Source organism: Acomys minous, assembly GCF_964271855.1.
Source record: "Acomys minous genome assembly, chromosome: 17".
Taxonomy (NCBI): Eukaryota; Metazoa; Chordata; class Mammalia; order Rodentia; family Muridae; genus Acomys; species Acomys minous.
In genome coordinates, this window is record NC_140500.1 from 30,226,854 (window position 1) to 30,246,542 (window position 19,689).

At 49.5% G+C, this 19,689-nt stretch overlaps 1 protein-coding gene across 2 annotated transcripts in view; it reads left to right on the forward strand.

Moving 5' to 3' along the window:
- The window catches only part of TAMM41 (TAM41 mitochondrial translocator assembly and maintenance homolog), a 38,418-nt gene extending 20,596 nt beyond the window's left edge, over positions 1–17,822 (forward strand). The window contains exons 5-8 of one of the 2 annotated variants that reach the window (XM_084765240.1): positions 4,220–4,365; positions 9,065–9,230; positions 10,522–10,584; positions 17,483–17,822. In XM_084765240.1, coding sequence (XP_084621366.1) covers positions 4,220–4,365; positions 9,065–9,230; positions 10,522–10,584; positions 17,483–17,559 — 452 coding nt within the window. In that variant the 3' untranslated portion in view covers positions 17,560–17,822. Of the gene's footprint in view, positions 1–4,219; positions 4,366–9,064; positions 9,231–10,521; positions 10,585–17,482 lie in introns of those variants that run through there. The other variant, XM_084765241.1, reaches the window with a different exon arrangement.
- The last annotated feature ends 1,867 nt before the right edge of the window (positions 17,823–19,689 follow it).

Consider the following 19,689-nt stretch of genomic DNA (forward strand, 5'->3'; position numbering starts at 1 on the left):
TTTATGTTTTATGTGTTTGCCTACACGTATGTCTATGTACCTCATGCATGCAGTGCCCTTGGAGGCCAGAAGAAGTCACTGGATTCCCTAAGCTGTTGTTACAGGTGGTCATAAGCCATCATGTGGGTTCTGGGAATGGGACCTGGGCCTTCTGGAAATGCGGCCAGTGTTCCTAACCACTGAAACATGTTTTCAGCCCCCATATGGTGGCGGCTCTGTTGTTGTTGTTGTTGTTGTTGTTGTTGTTGTTGTTGTTGTGGTTTAATGTCATAAAAGCATAAAGAAGGTGGGGAGAGGGCTTGGTGGGTAAAGTGCTTGCTGAGCAAGCGTTAGGACCAGAGTTTGAATCCTCAGAACCCTTGTAAAGAGCAGGCAGGTGTGGTGGCTGTTGCAGTCTGCCCAACCCTCCCCCATCCCCTAACAGGATGACCTGGAATTGGTAAGCTCCTGGTCCAGCGGAGACCCTGCTCAGTAAATAAATTAGAGAGCGACAGAAGACAGTGGCCAACCAGCCTTCACATGCATGTCTGTGCATGTACCCATACATAAAAAGGCACGTGGATTGCACACTAATCCAGCCACCATTCCACTCACACTTGATAAGTCATTTCAGCCGTGTGTCCCCTGCATTTAAAATGTTGGGAAGGGGTTGGGGATTTAGCTCAGTGGTAGAGCGCTTGCCTAGCAAGCGCAAGGCCCTGGGTTCGGTCCTCAGCTCTGGAAAAAAGAAAAAAATAAATAAATAAATAAAATAAAATAAAATGTTGGGATATACCACCGTGTCAGAAGAGAGGGAAATGACAGAGTAGAGGGAAGCAGCTGCCTCAGCCATGGGCACCCTGGCATGGAGAGGCAGATTGTCTGGGCACCCCAGGCCCCTTACCTGTCAGACTTGGAATGGGAGAGCATGTGTAACGCTTGTACACACAAAAAGCCTGTTACCGGGCAGGTGAGATCTTAGTGTGTAAAAGTGCTTCCCTCAAGCACCTGGCAACCTGAGTCCATCCCTGAACCCTCTAAAAAAGCCAGGTGAAGTGTCTTACATCTGTAATCCCAGTGTTCCTTGGTAAAGTGGGAGATGGAGCCCAGGGGCCTCCCCGCCTGGTGTGCACAGTGTGGCAGAAACAAGAGAGCCCTGCCTCCGTTCTGTAGGAGGAGAAAGCGACTCCTCTAACCTCCACATACATGCCATGGCATGGGTGCATTCACACACACATAGACATAATTAAATGATTGAAAAATACCATTACATCCCTTTGTGGTGCTAAGGCTAGAGGCCTAGGCCTTGCTAGTTGTAGGCAAGCACTCTGCCACTGCCACCCTTATTTTGTATGTATTTTTTAAAAGATTTTAAATTTTCATTTTATGTGTATGAGTGTTTTGCCTGTATGTTCGTGTGTGTGTGTGTGTGTGTGTGTAGCACATGCATGCCTGGTGCCTGTAGAGGCCAGAAGAGGATGTCAGATCCTCTTGGACTGGAGTTGTAGACAGTTGTGAGCCACTGAGTGGGTGCTGAGATCCAAACCCTGCCCTCCACAAGATTGGCGAGCACTCTCAAATGGCTGAGCCACTTGCCAGCCCCTCGTTTTATATATTTTTGTCAGTTTTTCCTGCCCATTATTGTCTAATCATTGCCATCGCGCTATGTAAGATGGCTGCTTTTTAGTGGTAATATACCTGTAGAGCACGGGCATGCCATCGTGGTGTACAGCTTTCTGTGCCCGTAGACGCTTAAGCTGTTTCCTTATAAGTAATGCTGCAATGAACTGTTGGAACTGGGTGGGGCAGGGTGGGGATTAATCAGACAAAATGAGCAGAAATGGGGAGACATATCTTGGCTCCTGGTTGCAGAGGCTTCCATCCGTGGTCAGCTTGCTTCGTTGCTTTTAGGCCTATGGCAACGTCGGAGGATGTCACAGTGAGGGAAAGCCATTCGTTTCATGGCAACCAGGAATGAGAGAGAGGACACGCCGCCAGAGACAGAATATTCCCTCCGCAGGCGTGCCTCTTGAATAGCCCATTTAAAGTGTGCGCTCATCAGTGGAACTACACATTGACAAGTTAGCACCCTCACAGTCCAGACATGGGCTTCTGTGTAGGAGAGAGATCCGGCCTAAACCCTCACACTAGGGCCTGTGTGTGCTAGGCAAGTACTCAGTGGCTGGGCTGTTCTCTTGGCCTAATGAGCAGGATGTTTTGTGTTGTATGTTACATGTAGCATGTTAACATGCAACCTAAGAGATCTCAGGCACCAGTGCTTGCCAGGCATCCACTGGAGGACACCGTCTCCTACTCTCCACTCCTGGTGTCTTCAGGCTTGCTCTCCAGATAAGGGTTTATTGAGTAACTGCTTTCCAGAAGGACTTCAGCAAATTGTGATGGCATCAGGAGTATTGAGACACCCTCATTAGCAATCCCTCAGCATGTACTGTGTGACTCACAGTAAATAGTAAATAGTGAGGAAAAGCAAATGCAGCCAAACGTAGGCAACTTCTAGACTCGCACAGGCAGGCTCCGTCTGCACCAACCCCAGCTTCCGCGGGCTCTGTAGGAGGCTGCTTTTCTGAGGGTCACCTTCCTCAGCTGCATGCCCATCACTGTATAGTGTAAGTTGGTCCTTTGGTGCTTAAAAGGCCAGCAAGTCTTACTCCACTCTATGGTGCACTGTGCATGCTGTTGGGCCTTAGTGTCGTCTCTTTGGTGTTGCTGTTTGCCCAGTACCATAGGCTAGGCAGTTACTAAGAAAGGATGTTTGCTTTGGTTCCCAGTTCTGGCCAAAGTCATAGGGCCTCATCTGGTGACCTTCTTGCTGGCAGTGTGTCAAGATGACACATGGAACGGAGCAGGTTTATATATATATCTTCTGTGCAGTAGACTATGAGGCCCCTCATCCAGTCCTGGGAACTCCACCATGATGACCCTGTCTAATCATAATCACGCCAAAGGCCATGGTAGGGTAGTTTCCACCCCCTTTCCTCACAGTAGAGACTACACCCCGACTCCCCAACAGGAGCCTGGAAGGAGACGTGCCATACTCATTCCAGTGCAGACAGCTGCGTGATTTTACTTTCCCCCAACAAGCCAACAGGTTTGCTCAAGGAAATTCCACTATGGCAGGCCATAGCCTTTTAGAATCCTTCTCCTCCCAGAAAAAAAAAAAAAAGAATTGGCAAAGGTAACATAGGTTCTGATATAATTACCCACAGTGCACTCTTCACCACCAACCCCAAAGTGACCTCCTTTGAGTGACAAGTTCTCTCACCATCCTACTCCCATGGGCCTCCTCAGCAGCTGTGGCATCCGTCTGCCCAGTGAGGGCTTCAGTGCATCACTCATGGCACTTCAGCCGAGAGTCCAGCCTGTGCCGGCCAGGAAGGTGCTCCACCCGTGGGGCACATAACAGCCTCTTGCGTTCACTCGGTCACTCCATTGTACCAGTCTTCCCTCTAGGACTGACAGAGCAGTCGCCTCTCATTTGCAGCAGAGCTTGCTACAGTGTATGTGATGGTGTGTGCCCAGAACCCCAGCGGAGCAGGATGGTTAGGAATTGAAGGACAGCTTGGGTTACGCAGCAAGTTCGAGACCAACCTAGGCTTCTATGTTGCCCTGACTCCAAAGGCCAAAAGTAAACAAAATTAAAGTTGCTCTTTTTCTTTCAGAGAAATTATTTTGTCGTCCCCCCTCAATTCATCCTGTAGCAAGCATTAACATCCTTCATTTCTCCCCACTTGGATTGTTTAAAGATTTATTTTATGTGAATAAGTGTTTTGCCTACATGTGGGTCTTTGAATCGTGTGCATGCAATGCCCTCAGAGGCCAGAAGATGGCGTCAGAGGAGTTACAGGTGGTTGGTTGTGAGCTGCCACAGGTGCTGGGAACCTAAAGTAATAGTCAACAACTGGCCACGGGTTTTCATAATGCTTGTCATCAGCGCAGAGGTTTCCATTACTGGAGAAAACAAATGCCTCCGATGGTCCGGTCAGTGTCCTTGTGTGATGAGATGCCCGGGCTTTAGCTAACACTGTACAGTGTCTTGTGACTTCAAAGGCTCTTTCTCCCCAACTCTCCAATTCCTTGTAAACGGTGATGGCCATTTTAAAGAAGAAAAGATGTGATCTGCTAAGGGACCTTGCCACACTCCACCAGTGAGCCACCATTGTTGATGGGTCAGGGTGTGAATTCTTGGAGGAATACTGACGTTCCTGGTTGTTTTAACTAGGTGACTTTCGCATGGTGATTGGCGAGGAAAAAGCAAAAGTGTTGAACATCGTGAAGCCCAACGTAGCCCATTTCAGAGAGCTCTATGGGAGCATATTACAGGACGATCCCCAGGTGGTGTATAAGATGCAGCAAGGCCGACTGGAGGTGAGTGTACGCGGCCCTGACTCCTACACGAGCTAGTATTTACTTATGTTTCCTGTTGTAGGCATAATTGAACCTATGCCTCACACACACTAGAAAGTATCCTATCCCTGAGCTACCTCCAACCCTCCTGGTTCCTTTTATTTTGAGACAGGGTTTTTCTAAGTTGCCCCGGATGGTTCTGAACTCACTCCAGTGTCCTAGAACCCTTAAACCTGGCAGTCTTCCTGCCTCAGCCCTCCAGGAAGCTGGAATTACAGGCCAGGGCCAGAGGCTGGTGGGAGGAACTGTCTTTTTACTGTTGCTAATTTTTTTCTTCTTAATTTGTATTTATTTTTTAAAGATTTTTACTCGCTTTACATCCCAGTTGTAGCCCCCCCAATCTCCTCCCAGTCCCACACTCCCTTCCCCCTCCCCCCTCCCCCCATTTCCCTCTCCTAGTCCTCCAAGAGGGGGAGCTCTTCGCCCCTACCAACTGACCCCCCAGCCTATCGAGTCTCATCAGAACTGCTTGCATCCTCTTCCTCTGTGGCCTGGTAAGGCCGCCCCACTGATCAAAGAGCAGGCAACAGAGTCCATGGCAGAGACAGCCCCTGCTCCCTTTACCAGGGGACCATATGGAGACTGAGCTGCCCATCGGCTACATCTGAGTGAGTAGCCTAGGCCCTGTCCATACGTGGACCTCGTTTGGTGTATCAGTCTCCGCTGGCCCCCCTGGGCCCAGATTTGTTGGCTCTGTTGGTCTTTTTGTGGCACTCCTGTCTGCTCCGGGTCCTTCTATCCCCCCACTCATCCACAGGACTCCCTGAGCTCTGCCCAAAGCTTGGCTGCGAGACTCAGCTTCTCTCTGCTAAGTTTTTAAGCTAACAACATAACATGCTTCATTGGCATTTTCATGCATACACATGTCCTTATACTTTGTTCTCTCTCACACCCGCACGCTCTGAGTACCCTCGCCCACTTTGTAGCCACCATTCTGCCTCTCACCGCATGGGCTCCCAACACCCTCTCTGCTTCCACTCTCCTTAAGATGCCTCTCGTCATACTGAGGCTGCCTTATTTCCAGCCGTCCATTTTTCTGCAGTTACCATGTTTTCATTTTTCTTTATGATTCCATTGAATATCTGTGCTACATTTTCTTTTTCTTTTTTTTCTTTCTTTCTTACTATTTTAGGCAGTCAGTGGCAGCTCAGGCTGTTCTTCAAGTCCCTATGTAGTCAAGGATGACCCTAAGTTCTCTAGAGCGCCAGAATTCAGGCTTGTGCCACCATGCCCTGCTTGTATCTGGCTAGAGCTCGAACCTGGGCTGTTTGCGTGCTGGGCCTGCATGCCAGCCTGTAGTGGACTTTTCTTCATCCATTCATCTGCGGGTGAATAGCACAGCTGGTTCTGTTTTCTGTCTGAGGTGAGCAGTGCAGCAGTAAGATGGCTGTGCCAAAGGTTCCTGTGTGTAGTGGCAGTTTGGGAATTTCAGTTTCTTTAAAAACAAAGAAGTATTATAAGAATGTGTTTTCATTTTAATCCCAGGTGTAGGGATATAAGGCTGCTTCGGATTGTCCGCAGCAGGTGACTATCATTTGCCTCGTTCTCGAGCAGAAACGTGGTTTCGACAGCTGCAGATAATTTTTGAAATAGTATGACATTTGGAACTCTGGGACCTTTTCAGAGGGTATATAAATTTGAAGGCCCCGAGAGGCAGGGTCCGGTGGTTGTTGGTCATTTAGTGAGATTGGTTGCGATTTGCTAGTACAGCCCATGGTCAAAGAAAAAACAAAAACAAAGAAGTTAGATTCAGGGGTTTTTCCTAATTCCTCTCTCCCCTCTATCCTTGTTTCTTTCCTATCTAGTGTTAGGGCGTGAAACTAGGGGAATATGAAGGGTGGAAAAAAGAACCCACAAAATAAAAAAAGACCAGCCACACCTGTATTAGACTCCTTGAGGAAGCACTCAGGAGCCAAGGCAATGCCAGGTCTTGAGGACTTTGGTTCGTTAGACCATTTGTTGCTATTCCGACCTTATATTGCTCACCAGGTGACATTAATGCTATTTAATTGATTGGGCTGGCAGGATGGTTCAGTGGGTAAAGACATCTTCCAAGCCTGATGACCAGAGAGAGTTAAGCCCCAGGAGCCCACGTGGTAGAAAGAGAGAGCTGCCTCCACAAGTTGTCTCTGGCCACCGCATGCCCACCGTGGTATGTGCACCCATACCCATACATAACTAAAATTTAATTTAAAAAAAAATAGAGAGAGAAGAAGGGAAGGACGTTCTGCCTTTGATATGGTAGACAAACATGACATCCAAGTTTTTAGTTTGCTTCAAATATCTCATCACAGGGGTTGTAAACACAAACCCATCCCTGAGATAAGCCCCAAGGTGTAACTGTTGTTTCTTTTGGTTTGGTTTTTCGAGACAGGGTTTCTCTGTGTAGCCATGGCTCTCCTGTACTCACTTTGTAGACCAGGCTGGCCTCGAATTCACAGAGATCCACCTGCCTCTGTTTCCCAAGTGCTGGGATTTAAAGGCGTGCACCGCCGCCGCCGCCGCCACCACCGCCGCCGGACTGACTGTTGTTGACTCTGAGCTGATTCTGACCCTCTTTCCCAGCCGGGATGGAGAACAGTCCATTGCTCCCCAGGCTGATAACCCCCCACACAGCTGTGGCTCTATGAGACTCTCAGATAATCTGCTGCACCTAGGGATGTAGGTTCTGCCTCAGGATTTCAGCTTGCTGGGGTTTGCAGTCTGTGCTGTAACCCACTAGGACTCACTTAGTTCTTGTAAAGGCCACACGTCCTGGGGACATGATGAGGGCCATCAACACTCTCTTTGCTGGGGCTGTCTAGAGAGATCGCACAGTTTGGGTGATGGAAATGGGTAGGAGAGAGACCAGCTTATAGTTCATGGATCTGTGAGGGAGATTCCAATTTGTAGAGCAGGCTAGCAGGCTGGAGACCCAGGGAAGAGGCAGCGCTACAGCCTTGAGTCTAGAGGCAGACCACCTTCCTCAAAGGACCTTGGGCTTTTCTCCTGTATCCTCCAGCTGGTAGACGAGCCTTCCCTGCTATGATGGGGTGATCAGCTTTATTGATACTCTACTCACCTAAGTGTTAACTGCATCGTCAAAATGACCAAATGGCTGAGCACTGCAGATTATTCAAGGCACACAGAATGGCCACCACACCTTAAGTCTTCGAAGTGTACAGTGCAGTTCACACTTGCCTCTGAGGCGTTTGCTCACTGGAACACTCCTACTGCCGGTCTTCATGTTTGGGGCATCTGCACCCAGTGGCTCCCCCTGGCTCTGTGAGGGTGCTATAGAGCTCAGGTCAGGAGGCTGGGTCTTTACCCCTGCGTTTCCCCACTTAGTGGATACAGGTAGCTATCCACGCCTGAGGGCAGCTCTCAGAGGGCGCTGAGCCAACAAGTAGGATGAAGGCCCTCCTCCTAAGACTGTTCTGCGCTGTTTGTTGTTATTGTTCACAGACAGGGTCTCACCATGTAGCCCTGGGGAACTCACTATGTAGGCTGGGATGGCCCTGAACTTACATGATCCCACATGACTTTGTGGAGCTGGTTTGCTCCTGCCTTGACGTGGGTCCTGGGGGTGGACCAGGTCACCAGGCTGTTGAGCCATCTCACCTGCCCTGGAAGCTCTTCTTTTCTTTCATCCTAAAACCTAAACACTGGTTAAAAGAATTCAAGGCAGATCCTTACTTGAAAAATACTGTAAAGGAGCTGCTGAGGCGGGAGTTGCTGCTTCTGCATGGAGTCGGCAGCATCCCTCGAAGGTAGCTTCCCTGTTTTTATTTTTTTAATTCTTTGAAACAAAATACACTGTATTGGGGAGCTCATCTGGTCTCCGCAGTGGGCTAACTTTTGTTTCAGTGATCTCCAGGCAGTAAACAGTTTCCTTTATGTCGTTGTCCTTGAGCAACATAATGTGCTTAGGTAACATTAGAAAGGCGCCAGCTGAGTAGCTCTGCCCTATGGAGCAAGTAATGACAGCTAAGTTATGTTGGTCAGTTGCTAGTTGACTCTCTGTGTTCTGAAGGACTTAGAGTGAGACTGGCCTCGGTGTAGCCCTGCAGGCATTTGTGACGTGGCAGCATTGTATGGAAGAGGCCCCCAGAGCAGGGGCACACATACATCGTCTCACAGCATTCACAGAGGGCAGGAGAACCCGACTCTCTGCATCGGATCTGGACTTGCTGGCTTAGCCCTGCCTCCTTTAGCTGCTGGCTTAAGGAGGACATTGTAAACTGCACGTCAGAAACTGACGCTCTAAAGAAGCTTCTGCTGGAGCTGGCGAGGTGGCTCAGTCTTTGAGAGCTGTTCTTGCAGAGGACCTGGGTTCAGTTCCCAGCGCCCACGTAGTGGCTCAAAACTGTCTATAACTCTAACTCTGAGGGGTCTGAGACTCAATTCTGGGCTCTTGGCACACACACGGTGCACATAGATGCTCTCATTCAAAATACCAGTGCATAAAATAAAATGTTTAAGAGGCTTTTCTTCAAATCTCATGTAGAAGTGGTATGTGCATCAGAGGAAGGAAAGCCTTTTTTAGTTACAGATGTATGCATGGGAGCCCTGCATAATATGAGACTCTTGCCTATGTGGTTTTTAAATAGAAGCCATGTGTCCGACTGTGTCTAGACTTCAGGGTGCTTGCAAAGACGTCATCCCTCTCTCTTTTTCCCAGATAGATAAAAGCCCAGAAGGACAGTTCACTCAGCTGATGACATTGCCCAGAACCTTACAGCAGCAAATCAATCACATCATGGACCCTCCTGGGAGAAACAGGGATGTGGAGGAGACTTTACTGCAAGTGGCTCAGGACCCCGACTGCGCTGACGTGGTGCGGCTAGGTGTGTGCACGGGTTTGGTGTTGCACAAGGGCTGGGTACGGGTGAAAGCAGCCTTTGTGTCCTTCAGACACATTATTTTTTTTTCCTTCTTGCCTAACGAGATCCAAGAGAGAGATTGTGTCTGGGGAGAAGAAAAGCTTGAACAATTCAGGGTTTTCCAAATCTCAGAGTTCACCTGCTTGAAGCGAGCAGTGGGAACACGACGGCCAGGGGCTGAAGTGACGCCGATTTGGGTTTCAAGAGCTTAACTTCTGCGTTATTTGAAAGATGTGTCTGTCCCGAGACGAAGAAAAGAGAGTGATAATTTTGTTTTGCTGGCATCCCCAGCTTCTCCCTGACTGGTCCCAGGCTGTGCCCAGCCAGCTACCATCTCAGGGCCCTCGGGTCGTGTTTCTCCACATTCACTCCAGGGCCTCCCTAATGTTTATCAAAAGATCCAACCCCGTGTGGCACTGCAGACCCGTGTTCCCAGCACTCAGGAGGCTGGGGCAGGGGATTTTTCAGTAGTTTAAAGCCGGCTTGGGCTACGTAAGTGAGCTCGGGGTCGTCCTAGGTTAACTCGCAAAGCAAGACTGTCTCTAAAAACAATAGAAAGTCTCAACCTTTCTTGAGAGACCCACCTCTCTGGAGTAGCAAAGGACAGGAGGGGAAGAAATAACTATAAAACTGAAAGTGACCCTGTCTCTCAGATGAATTCATTGTCCCGCTTTCCCTCAGTAAATATTTGTTCATTGGAAATGGAGTTTGCCGTGAGGAGTTTGGTGCGGGCTCCACTGGCCCTCTCAGGAAGCTGCGCCGTGAACTGGAGCGTGCTGGCTCCGCTGCGGCCAGGGCAGGCTGTTGGTGGGTCGGGAAGGCTTGGGTCCTGTGTCTCAGGGTAAATGTTCTCTTCGTTTGCTTCCGTGGTAGACGCTTTGCTGCTAGATAAACAAGAAAGATCTCTTTAAATCTTCCTGTGTCTTGGAACTGAGAAGTAGAAGACAGAAGCAGCTTTAAATTCCTACGGTGACCTTTGAGGGTCACCTACCACCCCTCTGGATTTAAGGAGGCCATGTTGCGAGCAGTCCAGCCCTTTGCCAGTGCTCACACTGCTGGGCCTGATGACATCCTCCGCAGGGCCCAGCGCTCTGTTCCAACACGCTCTTCAGTGTCACTTCCCACGGGGTCAGCACCCTCCCACTACTTCTGTTGAATAGCAGGAAGTTTAGTTCCAGGTTTTTAAGACCATTAAGATGGCAGCCCTCTATCTGTGGGCTTCTCTTGGTACCCTTTCTGTTTCTGTGTTTTGCAGGGGTCTCATCAATCGTCAGACCTTCGAGCATCAGTCAGAGCACCAAAGGCCTTTTTACTGCTGGTAAGAGCTTCAGAAACAGGCGTCTGTGGTGCACCTGCTGGCCAGGACTGTGCCAGTGCTGTTGCTTGAAACACAGAGTTCTGCATCTGCATCTCCCTAGTACAGTTCTGACCTCTCACAGCCGTACACCTCGACACTGCAGTACCATAGGCTCAGCCACCAGCTGACGCGCTAGCAGGATGCTTGGCCTCTCCTCTCAGTTCCTCAAATAACTCCTGTGTGGAGTTTGGTCCTCACCTTTCTATACTGAAGTCACACCCACAAAGCACTGCAAAACCAGCAGTGCCGGTGCTCCCTCCCCTTTGCCCCGTTTGCACAGACACCTGCTTCCTTCTCTTAGTAAATAAGGTATTTTTTGTTTTCACTGCTGTTTCCTGAGTAATATATTCATGTTGCCATTCTTCTGCTCCCTATGCGCTACTGGCAGGCAGTGCTTTAGCCACACGCTTACGTCCTCCCCTCTCTCCGTGCTCCTGCCAGGCCAGCCCGCTCATGTGCTCCCTCCTTCCCACACTTGCAGTCTGGGCTAAGTCACTAGTGAGATAAGGCACATGGTGTGCTTTTCCCGCCCTGCCCAGACCGTGTCTTCCTCTGCCCTGTGGGGACTTTCTGGTCCTCTTTGTCTGTGCTTTTCACTCTCTTGGTGCGTGGTGTCGTTTCGATGAGCAGGCTCCTGAAAAAGAATTAATTTGGAGACCGTGTTTGAAACTCCTTTCTCTACCCTCACGTGTGGTCGATATCTAGGACAGACAGAGTGAAAATAATTTCCCTTCGAACCTGGAGGTTGTAGGGTCCGGTGATGCACACCCATAATCCTAGCACGAGTTCAAGGCCATGCTTGCCTTCATAACAAGACCCTGTCTCTAAGCAAGGGGTGGGGGGAGGACAGAATTTTGAAATAATTACTGCAATTAATTTCTCACTTTCTGGACTACTGTTGAAGTTCAAAGCCATTTTGATCTTTAGTCCATCGTGTGTGTTCTTTCTGGAAGCTTGCAGAGTCTTCATTCTCCCCAGGCTGTGGAGTCCCAGTGGCATGCTGTGACGTGACTGTTTGATCTCTCTGAGTGGGAAAACCCAGAGTATTCTTTCATTTTTCCTTTTTTTTTTTTTTTAGTTTTCATTCTCAAAGTCCTCTATCCAGATGCTAGCACTCCTAGACTAGGGGTTTCTCTCCTCCTTTTGTCTCGCATGTGTTACCTCATGCTCTTTTCCTCTGCTCTCTGGGAGGCTTCTCAACTTTAGTTGTTACCCTGCAAGTCTGTCTGTGTGTTTGGGGTATTGGGTATCACACACACTGCAACCACTTTCCCACTGAGTAACTCTCCTGGCCCATGCTCCTTTACTTTTTGTTTCCAGCCCTCCCGTCAAGCATAGCCTTAGATGTCGCTAACTAAAGTCGCTCTGTTGATGAGTAGGGTGTGGGGAACCTCCTCTTTCCCCACGCTTTCCAGCACTTGGCATCATCAAGCAAATGCCTTTCGTAGCTCTGTCTTTGTTCACAGACCCATGCGTTGAACATCTGTCCTGTGCTGGCTGCTCAGGATATGAAAGTGGGCATTGGCCTTCCTGCCTCTTGAGCTGGGGACGGAGACACACGTGTTAATGGAAATGATGCAGAGTGACCTTTCACCCTGCACCTGCTCCTTGTGTGTGAGACTGCCCTGGAGATGGTGTGGCCACACTTAGTAGAGTCTTGCAGCCCAGAGCATTTGTTCGCAGCATGCAACATTGCCCTCCTGGGTCTGTGGAAAGATCTGGCCAGGTTTCAGCAGCACTAACCACCAAGTCAGCTGCAGAAAAGATCTCCCACAACTCAGCGCTGCGCGGCTTTGTGTTTCTAACTAAGGTAGTCCTTTATCCCCTGCTCCTGCTGGTGGCTGGCAAGGCTGACGGTGGGGGGTGGGGGAGGGGGGGTTGGTTGGTTTGCTTGCGTGAGCCAGACTCTTGTGTTGTGCCTGCAGTGCTGGCTGCTCCTTTGGTTTCCTTGAGCTGGGCTTCCGTCCTAGAAGGAACGTTTTAATGCTTTTAGTTGTGATAATGCTATTATTTGGGTCTGTTTTCTTTTTAAATCTGAGTCTTTCAGAGAGACATGCTAAAATACTTATGGATAATAACACGATGCCTAGGATTTGCTTTGTGGTGATGGAGTAGTGGATTCTGGATTGTTTCTGAGTTGATGTGTTGTTGTTGCAATGCAATAAAGATAGGTAGGGCTGTATCAGCATTCTGTTATCCTGTCAGGATTTTTATAATCATATTTAAGACGGGGCATCACATATCCCTGGCCAGCCTCGAACTCTCAATCCTCTTGTCTCCACGCTCCGTGTGCTGGGATAACAGGTTTGTACCACCACACCTGGTTTTAGTGCTGACCAAATCCAGGACCTCATCCATGCTAGGCGAGAGCCCTTGTTTGGGTTTTGAGGCAGTATATTGCTGTGTAGTCCAGGAAGAGTCTCTGGCTTAGCCTTGGAATCTGTCTGTTAATGTCAGTTTGTGCATATGTTTGAATTTTTTGTAGTCATGGGTAGGAAATTGTAGGAAACCAACCTGATTTTCTTCATTGGCCTCCTTTAATCAACGAGAAGCTTTACACACTGGGTTAAACTAAACTGTTGGTCACTTAAAGCCTTGTGGCCCTTTGGGTTCAAACAACAGAGAAACTGAAGGGCTCTGTTCCATCATGTGCCTGGTTTTAATAAAAGTACCTTCAGTTGTGGCAATATCTTAGCTGGAGGAGCAGCCTCTGACTGTAAAAAACTGAATGACAGCACTGTTATGAGCCCCACCCAAATAAACCTAAAACTACTTTTCTATTTGAATAATGAAGACTAGACAAGAGTGGGGAAAAAAAATCAGTGTGAATCCCAGCACCATCTCCTGAGACAGGCCCTGGGTCCTTCTCCACTAATTTCTCCCATTTGCCAGCAGAGGGCAGTGGTGACAGCACCTGCCGCCCAGGTTCCTGCAGGGCTTGGGAGCTCTGTGCTGCTTTCCCCAGCAAGGACTTGCTTCACTTCCAAACCCCCCACCCCCGCTTCCCTCCCCGCACTGTACTGTGCGGGTGCATAGGCAGCAGAAACCGTAGAGAATGGTGATCCTGCAGTCTGTGGGTCTTGTGGACCTTGCTCCTGGCCTCTCTGTGTAGGGTGGTGGCTTGTGACATCTGGAACCACCCTGCGGACTGTGTTGGGAAGCGTGGCCGTCTGGTGTGTTCCTGAGCAGCCTGGCCCTCTGTCTTCATGGCCTCCCTTTGCATTTCTCACTGTCAGATATACGCATGTTCTAGTTTGAACTCAGATAATGCTCTGTCCCGTTTCTCTGGAAGTTTCTTCCTTAGGAGCTGGTCTCCAACTCTGTTGTTAGCAGAGCAGAGCCTCAGGGCTCTCTTCAATTCCCCTAGCCCTTGCAGAAAGTGCTTTGCTGTTGAGGGCATCGCATCTCTGTTCACAAAAGACAAGTTAAGCCATCTGTCTTTGTCTGAGCAGCAGCCCTTTATAGAGTCTCTGCCTGGTCCGGAAACTTTGAGCCACAGCAGCCTGAGTGAGCTGGTGTGAGGACCAGCAGGTAGGAAATGAGACAGGCTTGGTGGCACACGCCTTTAATCCTAGCACTCGGGAGGCAGAGGCAGGTGGATCGCTGAGTTCGAGGCCAGCCTGGTCTGCAAAGTGAGTCTAGGACAGCCAAGGCTACACAGAGAGACCCTGTCTTGAAAAACCAAAAAGAAAAAAGAAAAAAAAAAAAAAAGAAACAGAACATAAGCCAGAGCGGCACCGAGGATGGTCCCAATGCTGCACTCAGCATTCAAGGGATGCAGAGCTTCCCTGGGGGCAGAGAGGAGCCACTGAAGGATGCAAGGAAGACAGGGAGAGCTGTTGCCAGAGAGATCAGCAGATAGAGATAGAGATAGAGCCGGCCAGCTGAGGGACCCCTGCAGCCCAAGCCCAGGCCGCACAGACAAAAGAAGAGAGCCCAGAGTGGAGTATCCAGGACACAGGAGTAAAGCAGGCAAGCACAAGAGAGACACGGTTCCCAGAGTGCTGCCTCGGAGGCAGCGGGGCTACCCTCTGAGGTGCTGGGGGGCTTGGGGGTGCTGGTGAGTCTAATTTTCCCCACCTGTCTTTATAGTCAATCAGCATTAGCTCTGGGGGCAGATCCCTCTCCAACTTCAAAAGAGTTAGCTGAATTAACAAGACAGGTTTAGTCTTGTCCCAAAGAAATATCCCAGCATGCCTCACTGCTCCTCAGCCCTTTCCTGAAACACAGTTGAGCCAATCGTTATTTTTGTCTTACATCATCTTTCTAATGATGTGTTTATCACTTAAGCTTGAGCATTCTCTCTCTCTCCCTCCCTCCCTGCCTCTCTCATTCCCTCCCTCAGTTCTAACACGGTCTCTGTAGCTGAGGCTGCTGGGAACTCTGTTCTTCTGGCTTTGGTCTCTGAATTTTAGGATTGTAAATGTGCACTGCCATACCCAACTAGGTCTAAAACTTGTCAAATTAAGTTGTAGCTCTGCCTCAGATGAGCTTTTCCTTGTGGACAGGCCACCTAGAAGCTCACTGTGAGTGTTTGGAGTTCTACTGACTTCCTCAGCAAAGGTGTTGGCGGGACAATTCCAGCCACTAATGGTCCCTTCTTGGTGATACTTTTTTTTTCTGAATTCAATGTGTGGTTTAGATGGCTATTTTTCTTCCTTTCAGCCTGTCTTTGTTCATTAGACCAGGGCCCCTTTCATGCTAAGCATATACTCAGAGATACACCAGCCCCTAGACCGCAGTCCTGTTGGGTGTAGCTAACACAAACAACTCCTGCCCTGGGGGTGCCACTCTGCACTCTGTACAGAATCTTCACGGGGCCTCCCACTTCTGGAGTCAGGTTCACCCACCTGTCCCCATGCCTCCGAAGCCCTCGCTGTCCTTTGAAGAGCACTGTCTGTTTCAGTTGTAGGAAATTGTTGGTTGAAATTTTTAAAACCTTTGTTGAAATTACTGTTTGTTCTTCACCTGATGCAAACCTCCGCTCCTGTGAGAACCTGATGGGACTGTGCACATCAGGGTCGTATGGCTACAGAATCTAACCTGGCCCTTCTGCATGGCAGGGTACATAAACTCTTGCACTGCAGACATTCCCGTAGCTTTGAGGAGCTCAGATTCACAGCCACGCAAGGCTTGTGGACCTTTTGTTACCTAGGCGAGCATCCTACAGATGAGCAACTGAGGCCAGAGGGAAGAGTCACTCTTGTACCATAGTCCAGCCAGCCAGGCCACAAGCCAGGCGGGCCTCTTAATCATTTCCCAGTGTTCTTTGTAGCACTGTTCCCTGCTGCAGTCTTTCTGTTCAGTCAAGGGAGGCTTCTAATGCTCTAAGCAGCTGAGTGTGGCACCCAGGGCTGCCCAGCCACGCTCAGTATTTACCTGACGCTCCGCTCCGAGGAGCTTGTCACTAAGCTTTCAGAAGGTGAGTCAGCTCCCAGCCGTGACTCAGCAGCCTAGGCTTGCTGCAATGAGCCTTGCATGTGCTCTGTCTTCTGGTTGGTTCCTCTGGAACTGAAAACTGCAACTTATGTAATGATCTTCCAGCCCTAGTGTTCAGGTGGGTGAGGCTGGCCAGAGTTGTTGCTCCAGGGAGAAAATTAAGAGGGGTGGAGACAGTGAAAAATCCCGAGTTTCTCAATGAGATCATGTCAAACTGAGAGCATGCACCCAGACGCCCGTCTGCTAATGATTTTGAGAACCCTGCCTTTCTCTCTGTCACTGCCTGCAGTACCCACAGGTTCTAAGCAGACAGACAACATCCAAGTAACAGGGCCAGGTAGTTTAAAAGACTGCTCCCGGAAATGACTCCTGCCCCCTCTAACCCACAGCACAGACCACAGTGTGCATCAAAGAGAAAAAGGCTTCAGTTCCTCAGGCCACACCCTCAAGCCCCAACCGAAGCTCACCTTCAGCACAAGGAAGTCCAATCCCTAATACCATCCACAGCAGAGCTGAAGAGCTAGTGCCCCGTTTATCCCATTGTTTGTGTTTCCCATAAGCCTCGGAGCCTCTTCTATGGGATCTTGTGGGATGAAAGGGAGGGCGTTGTGAGGGCCGGCCATCAGAGGATTCAGCTAGGCACCTACTATGTGCTGATGTGTACCAGGCACTGCACCAGGTGAAAGGGATATGGGGTGACTAGAACAAAGTCCCTGTCCTGGGGGAGCTGTCAGCCCAGGCAGAGAAGCAGGAGCATCTACTACACGCACTGTGCGGTGGGTAAATGCTCTGTGAGAGAGATGAGCAACCAAGCATGAGAGAGCAACCTAACATGTACACTAAGCAGGAAGCAGTTGGAATAACATTAGTTTTAGACAGACAGGTGGCAGGCATGCAACACACAGAAAGCCTCGAGCTGCTGTGTCTCCTCCATTCGGAAAGACCTATAAAACTCAGTGGCAGGCCGGGGGTGGTGGCTCACGCCTTTAATTCCTAGCACTCGGGAGGCAAAGGCAGGTGGATCTCTGTGAGTTCAAGGCCAGCCTGGTCTACAAAGCGAGTCCAGGACAGCCACGGCTACACAGACAAACCCTGTCTCGAAAAACAAAAAACAAAAAAACAACAACAAAAAAAAAACCTCAGTGGCTGCCAGAACCTCTGTAACTCAAAAGACTTGCTATCCCAGGAAGCCCAGTCAAGTGAGCAGCGTGGTACTGCGTAACAGAGGCCCATCTCAGAGTCTGAAACACATTGCTTCTGGCCTGTAATAGCCTCCAACTCCCAGGTCTTCTAGAATGCTCTAGTCAACCCGTCATAGCCTGACAGAAGACAAGCCTCTGAGCAGTGGCACTGGGCCTCCAGCTGCATGCCCACCTAACGGGGCTCAGATTGTCTCACTCACGCTTCTTTTCTCTTGCAGGTGTGAAGAAGTCAGTGGTTTATAGTTCACGGAAACTGAACAAAATGTGGAGAGGGTGGCTGAGAAAGGCATCCTGACTTGGCTGGTTCTGTGTTAATGTGTGGACTATGAATAAATGGCTCCGTGCTTTTTGATGGAGCTTTACTTGTCACTCTGACTGACTGCTGGAAATCGAAGAGACCAAGGTTTGCATCGTACTTAACAGGGTTTGTTGGTTTTGGTTTTTGGTTTTTTTTTATTAGACAAGATCTCACTTTGTAGCCCTGGCTGGCCTCAAACTCACAGAGGGCCATCTACCTCTACCTCCTGAGTGCTGGGATTAAAGGTGTGAGCTACCATGGCTGATTGTACTTGATTTTTTATTTTTTTATTTATTTATTTTAATTCAGTCAGACACTGACTCAGGTGCAACCGAAGCACACAAGAGAACTTTGCATCTCAAAAAAAGTCCTCTACGTACAGAGTTGTGAGGGTGCTTTGTGGTCCATGTGGGGTAAGAGGCTCTGTCTTTGAGGACACACAGAGTGAGGCGTGACAGGTGCCACTGTGCTTGTGAACGTGCAGCCTGGAAAGACTCACAGGTGCGTGTGCTGGGCTCTCTCCATAGTACCCCTCCCCCATGCGTTTGTGTTGTTTTGTTTTGCTGCCTGTTTATATGAAAGAATGACTTTTGGTTGCAGAGGCCAAGACAACCTTTTGCAGACTCTGCCTGCTGGAACCCGGCAACACCAACTGATTCACCTGCCCTCCTCTCCTCCTCTCTCTCTGCCCTTGTTGTGTCGGCCTCCCACTAAGGCTGGCTCATCTCCTGATAGGAGACTGCTTACAGCTTAAGCGCTATCCACATCTGGGAAAACAGAGACTTTTTTTTCCCCTTGAGACAAGGTTTCTCTGTGTAGCCCTGGCTGTCCTGGAACTCGCATTGTAGACCAGTCTGGCCTCGAACTCAGAGATCGGCAGCCCCTGCCGTCCTCCGTCGGTGCTGGTGTGAATAACTGGCCAAAGAACAGAGCCAGCTTCATCAGTTTGAACCAGAGCCACTCACCTGCTCAGCTGGCCGGCTGGGAGGAGGAAGGACACCAGGAAGCAGTTACATCACCAACCCCACATGACTTATCTGTCCCATCAAACCTCAGGGTCTCTGTAACCTTGTGTCCTCTCTGTCCACCTCACAGTTTCCACTGTTCAGTACTTCAGCGCTGACCCTCGATTCTGACAGCGTAGGTCTTCTTCTCCCTTAGGGTCCATCTCATTGCAGCCTCACCTAGAAGCCTGGCACCATATGCTAGCTTCTCTTTGTATTGCTGAGATACAGGACTATGACCAAAGCCAGCTTAGGGAGGAAAGGGTTTAGTGCAGCTTGTAGTCTACCCAGGGAAGTCAGAACAGGGACTGGAGGCAGGAAGTGAAGCAGAGGCCGCGGGAGAAGTGTTGCTCCCTGTATTGCTCCCCATAGCTTACTCACCCCGCTCTCTCACAGCACTCAGCGCCCCCTGCCCAAAGGTGGCACCACCCATAGAGGGATGGGCTCTCCCTTCTCGTCAATCAAGAAAATACCCCTGAGACTTGTCTATGGGCCAGTCTGATGGAGGCATTTTCTCAGTTGAGTTTTTCTCTTCCCAGATGACCTTGGCCCGTGTCAGGTGGACAGAAGTGTCCAGCACAGTTAGCATATGGGTAAACTTTCACTGCAAACTGTAAGACTTTTAGGCAACTTGTTTAGTCTCTGTGAACAGTGTTTCCCCCTGAAATGGGATGGCCTTACATGATCCCTTCAGGGTACCTCTGGTATGCGTGTTTGTACTGTAAGCCCACCTTTTTCCTTTGTTCAGTAGTGATCACTGCCATTGTCTTTTGTATCACATCACCAGAGATTATTGTTTTGTTTTGTTTGTTTTTGTTTTTGTTTTTGAGACAGGGTTTCTCTGTGTAGCCTTTGCTGTCCTGGACTCACTTTGTAGATCAGGCTGGCCTCGAAGTCACAGTGATCCACCTGCCTCTGCCTTCCAAGTGCTGAGATTACAGGCATGCATCACCTCACCCAGATCACCAGGGATTTTTTTTTTTTCGGTACCAGGCTAAAGTGGTCTCTGCTGTTTATAAGACACAATGAGAGCCTCCCCTCAGGCTAGACAGTGTCCTCTGTTTGAGCTCTGTCGCACCGTCTACCCCGTGTCCAATAAAGCCTTTTCAGTCCCACAGAAGTT